We start from the raw sequence: 4,841 nt of genomic DNA, 5'->3' as shown, positions 1-4,841 counted from the left end.
AGTCCGTCGTCCAACACCTTATCAAGAAGCTCCATGTCTTTGTCAAGGGCTACAATCGTGAAGGCCTAGCCATTGAAGATGGCTAAGGCTTTGAAGAAAGTCGAAATCCCAAATATGGAAGTGAAGGATATGGTGGTTGAAGCAGTTGAGATGAGGAGTAGCTTGGTCACCGCTAAGGTGGGATAGGTGGAGACGAATGAAGACCTCAATGTGGAGCATGGTTTGGTTGAGGATGGTGGGGCACTAGAGGGGTTGCTAGCATGGAGGCAGATAAGGCAGGAGAGCCTCAACGTTTAGTTTTGAGGCATCATGAAGGCAACAATGTGATAGGTGGTGGCACTAATGCTACGAGAAAGCAATAAAGGGTGAGAAATGGTCGTTAATTTTAAGAAGTCAGGGCTACTTCTAGTTCTAATAGCCCAAGGTAGAGGAGTGGGCTATTGGAATCGCCAACTCCTTCACACATGTCATAACAAATTAGTATGAGACCGCATCTTTTAAATTAATTTTACGTATTAAATAAAATTACATCAAATTGAGTCATTTTGAATCTAATTATCAAAATATAAATAATTAAATTAAATTACAAATTTATGAATTTTTTTTAGTTATTTTTACTATTAGCCCTTATTAGAAATATGATTGATAAATAAGTAATTAGCACGGTAAGTTTGTGACTTGTCAACAAATATTGTATATGAATTATGAATCCATAAATCTAGTGTAGTTTGCACGCGCCGTGCGCGCACACATATATAGATAGAGAGAGGCACACATATATAGATAAAGAGAGAGAGAGAGATATTCCAAATGTCGTTTATATATTATTATTACAACAATAAGACTAGTTGTCTCACTCTCAGAATAATACAGCTCATGTCAAAAACATGTCACACCAAAGCACCCAAAATCTCTCCCCCAACCCTCACAGAGGCACACGAAGTTCGGTGGGGTCCACCAAACTGTGGGGCCTACACGGCCCACAGAACCTACCTTACACCGCCACTACACTCTATCAATATATGTACTATTATTATTATTATTATTATTATTATTATTATTATAAAATTATAAATCCAGCTCGGATCGGCCGCCGGCGCAGGTGCTTAACGAACCTGAAAGTAACCGCTCTTCCCTCCTTTCTATACAAGGGCAAAAAAGGAAAACCCTAAAAAATATATCACCAGTGGAAGTTCCAATTCTCTCAGCTCGCTACGTGGCGCCGCGACAGCGTTCCTTGTTATTAATTGACTAAAGCCGGGGGCTTCTCTAGTGAGTTGCGGCGGCGACGGCGGCCGGGGTGGCGCCTATGATGGAGCTAGGGGCGGAGACGGAGGCGATGGCGGCGGCCACGAAGTCGTCCTGGAAGAGGAATTGGTCCACAATCATGGTGCTTGGCTCCGCCACCAGGCTCTCCCAGGCGCCGCCGGCTTTGCCCCGCCGCTTCAGGAACGCCTCCGTCGCGTCGATCCGGTGGAGGTTCCTTTCCATCTGGTTCTGCAGCCTGAGAATGTTCTGCAACTGGCAGCAAGCTAATTTGCAGGTGTTCGACTTGATCTTCTCGATCGCTTCTCGGAGCAGAGTCGCCTTGGTTTCTTCATCGCCGGTCGATTCGGCTCTCAAAAACTCGTCCATTTCCGGAACTCCAATAGCTCGGCGGATCCCGCGGGTATAATCCGCTTTCGGATCGAAGATTTCCCTGACTTCGTTTACCAAACCGTCTCTGATCATCCGGTCGACTCGCTCCGATACGAATGAGTGAAGAACGGGCAAGGAAACGTCAACCCAGAGAAAGCAGAAATCGTATTTAGACTGGAATTCAATGTCGTCGTTCACCAGGGCCTTGATGTACGAATTGGATCCGCCGGCGATGATCGGGAGGCGGTCGCGGCTGACGATGGCGTCGATGGCTAGCGACGCGTGCTGGCGGAAATCGGCGGCGGTGAAGTCGGCACTAGGGTCGACGAAGCCGAGCAAGTGGTGGGGGATGCCATGGCACTCTTCTTCGCTGACTTTGTTGGTGAGTATGTCGAGGCCTTTGTAGACTTGCATTTTGTCGGAATTGACAATCTCAGCGGGGAAGCGGGCAGCGAGGTCGATGGAGAGCCTGGATTTTCCGGTGCCCGTGGCGCCCATAACCACCACTACCTTGTCCTTGCGCCGCCGAGTGATGAATGGTTCCATGTTCAGCCCCCCCGGGAAGCCCACCAGGGGCTGCGCCTGCTTGCAGGCAGAGAGAGAGATTCTTATCATATATATATATATATATGTATCAAAATCCTGCTAATTGCTGGCAAAGAGAAAGGGGGGAGGGCGAAGAAACAGAGTATAAGAACATGATCAAATTCTATAAGAAGAAGAAGAAGAAGAAGTGAAAGAGAAACAGAGTAGAAGAAGAGCGACTGAATGTATATCTACAGAACAGAGTCGCTGCCAGCATATATATATGTATGTATTTTAGGTCCCTTGAGCTTGGCAAGCTGAGTTGCAATAAGACATCAGAGATCTTCTATTTATAGCGCTGGCAGATCCCGCGGCTCCTTAATTTCAATACGCCATATTGCCTTTTTTTGTTGTAGCTTAAAAGCTACAATTTCTAGTTTCTAGCTTAAAAAAAGTTAGGATGTAATGTTTATTTTAATTTATAGAATTTTAACTTATAGCTTTTATTAGCTTTTAGAAGAGGTAGAAGTTAGCTTTTTCAAAACTGAGGTACCCCAATTTTTACAATTTCTGTTTAAATAATTACATTTTTATGATAATTTTACTTTTATTTTTAGCAAAGAATTACTCTCTTATCTATGCAATCATGAGTTTTTCTTCTCCACCGCCATCTCCATTTTCAAATCTCTTCCTCTCTCTCATCATCTTCCTCTCTCTCTATACTTTAATTAATTTTTTTATAACACTTGAAACTTATACATATACACTAATTAATTTTTAAATTATCATTCTATAACTACTAAGGGTATTATGGACAATTATACAAAAATAAGTTATTTTACAGTTTATAGTATCAAACACCACGACTACTTACCTACAACTTCTAAGAAGTTGTAGCAAATAGGTTCACAACTTATTCTAAGTTTTAAAAGATATAATCTAAGAAACTATAAGTTATAATTTCTTTAATTAAACTGCAACAAACGGGACCATTATTACATATATCGTTATCAATGTACATTTGAGTAATAATAAAATAAAATATATCTACATGAACTAAAGGTAGTCATAGTATAATTATTAGTTACTTATATTAACAGTGTAATTATATTCATATTTTATATTAATAGTATATTATAAAATAATATAATTATTTGCTATAAATAATATGTTTCGTAAGATTATACTTGTTATAATTATTAGTATAGTGTGTTAAAAATTAGTATATTAATATATGATATTCAAATAAATCGTTATCAGTTACAATTAATGTGTTTAATATAATATCTTTATATTTAAAAATTGATTAAATATTTCTAGTTTTTTTTTTTACTGTTAACAAGATAATAGATAAACTTACCTATGATTTGGCATAATTTTTTTTTATTAATATACAGCCATTGCCTTAAAAAAAATCTTATTTAGACTATTAGGTTACGTTCTCTTTACTTTTTAATTTTTAATTTTAAGTTTTGAATTCATTTTCAGTTTTCTGTTTTGATAGTCTATTTTTAGAAAATTGAAAATGCATTCTCTTTATCATTTTGAAAAATTATTTCTCAAAATAGAAAATTAAAAAACGCATTCTCTTTGAACTTTTAAGAATAATTTTTTAATAATATTTTATTCAATAAATTTGATTATTCAATAAATTAAAAATATTTAATATTAATATATTATTAAAAAATATATATATTTTAAAGTTAATGAATTTTATAATATCTTTTCCTATTATAATAATAAAATACAAATAAATAAATGTGTTTTGAGTTTGTTTTGGATGAAAACACTCAAAACAACTTTTTGTTGTTTTGAGTTTTTTTTGTAATTTTTTTTTTGTTTCCAAAAATACATTTTTAAAAACAGTAAAAAGAATGAGTTGTCTTTATTTTAGAAAACTGAAAACTAAAAATGACCTGAAAACAACAAAGAGAACGCAGTCTTAGTTTTTGAGATTACAAAATTTTGTTTTTAAGCGTCGATGACATCAGATAATAGCGACAATGGCAAAATTTTAATTTTTTTTTTCTAGGTTTGTAATCTATTGACTCTCCATATTAGTCAAAATTGTTACTAAAAACTTCACACTTCAATTGAAACTTTTTAATTTATAAGGGACATTACACGATGTAGATATAATAAAAAAAATTAATCTTATAAAATGATAATATTAAGATGAATATTAATTAATAAATAAATTTATTGTCACTTATCTAATATATTATTTGTCTACTCGTGAGAGTTATATCTGACATCTTATCAGTTGTCTATCCTTTTTAGTCTCTTTTTTTATTTTGAATATATATATATATATATATTCTAATTTTTCAAATTGAAAACTAGTTTTCTACACATCAAATTAACATTGGATGGCATGATTTAGATTTTTGTAAAAAGAAAAAATAATAATAAAAAAAGAAATCACTTTCCATGACTAAACAGCGGGTATATTCCTAAAGAGACAATAAGGAGACAATATTCACATTCACATTCATAGGTTTGGACAAAAGCTTGAGCCTTGAGGCATAACATTGTAAAAGTTACCCTTAACAGTGGATTCTATTAGCTAGCTAGGGACATGTCCTAAAGTTTTACTCCCTATACTATATATACACCAAATTAAAAATGTTTCCCACATAAATTCTTCCCGTGTTCTCTGTTTGCTGCATATTTAATAT

General features: G+C 35.2%; 1 protein-coding gene across 1 annotated transcript; it reads right to left on the bottom strand.

Moving 5' to 3' along the window:
- Positions 1 to 802: 802 nt before the first annotated feature.
- Positions 803 to 2,481, bottom strand: LOC127800249 (adenylate isopentenyltransferase 5, chloroplastic). The gene has a single exon (XM_052334757.1). It carries the CDS (start codon positions 2,251 to 2,253, stop codon positions 1,270 to 1,272), a length of 984 nt encoding a protein of 327 aa, XP_052190717.1. The 5' UTR covers positions 2,254 to 2,481; the 3' UTR covers positions 803 to 1,269.
- Between the last annotated feature and the right edge of the window lie 2,360 nt (positions 2,482 to 4,841).

Source organism: Diospyros lotus, chromosome 4 (assembly GCF_014633365.1).
Source record: "Diospyros lotus cultivar Yz01 chromosome 4, ASM1463336v1, whole genome shotgun sequence".
Lineage (NCBI taxonomy): Eukaryota > Viridiplantae > Streptophyta > Magnoliopsida > Ericales > Ebenaceae > Diospyros > Diospyros lotus.
Note: the sequence above shows the minus strand (reverse complement) of the source record. Positions and strands in the feature narration are given on the sequence as shown.

Coding starts and splice junctions, on each gene's coding strand:
- LOC127800249 (XM_052334757.1), bottom strand. CDS start 2,253: ATGATAAGAATCTCTCTCTCTGCCTGCAAGCAGGCGCAGCCCCTGGTG.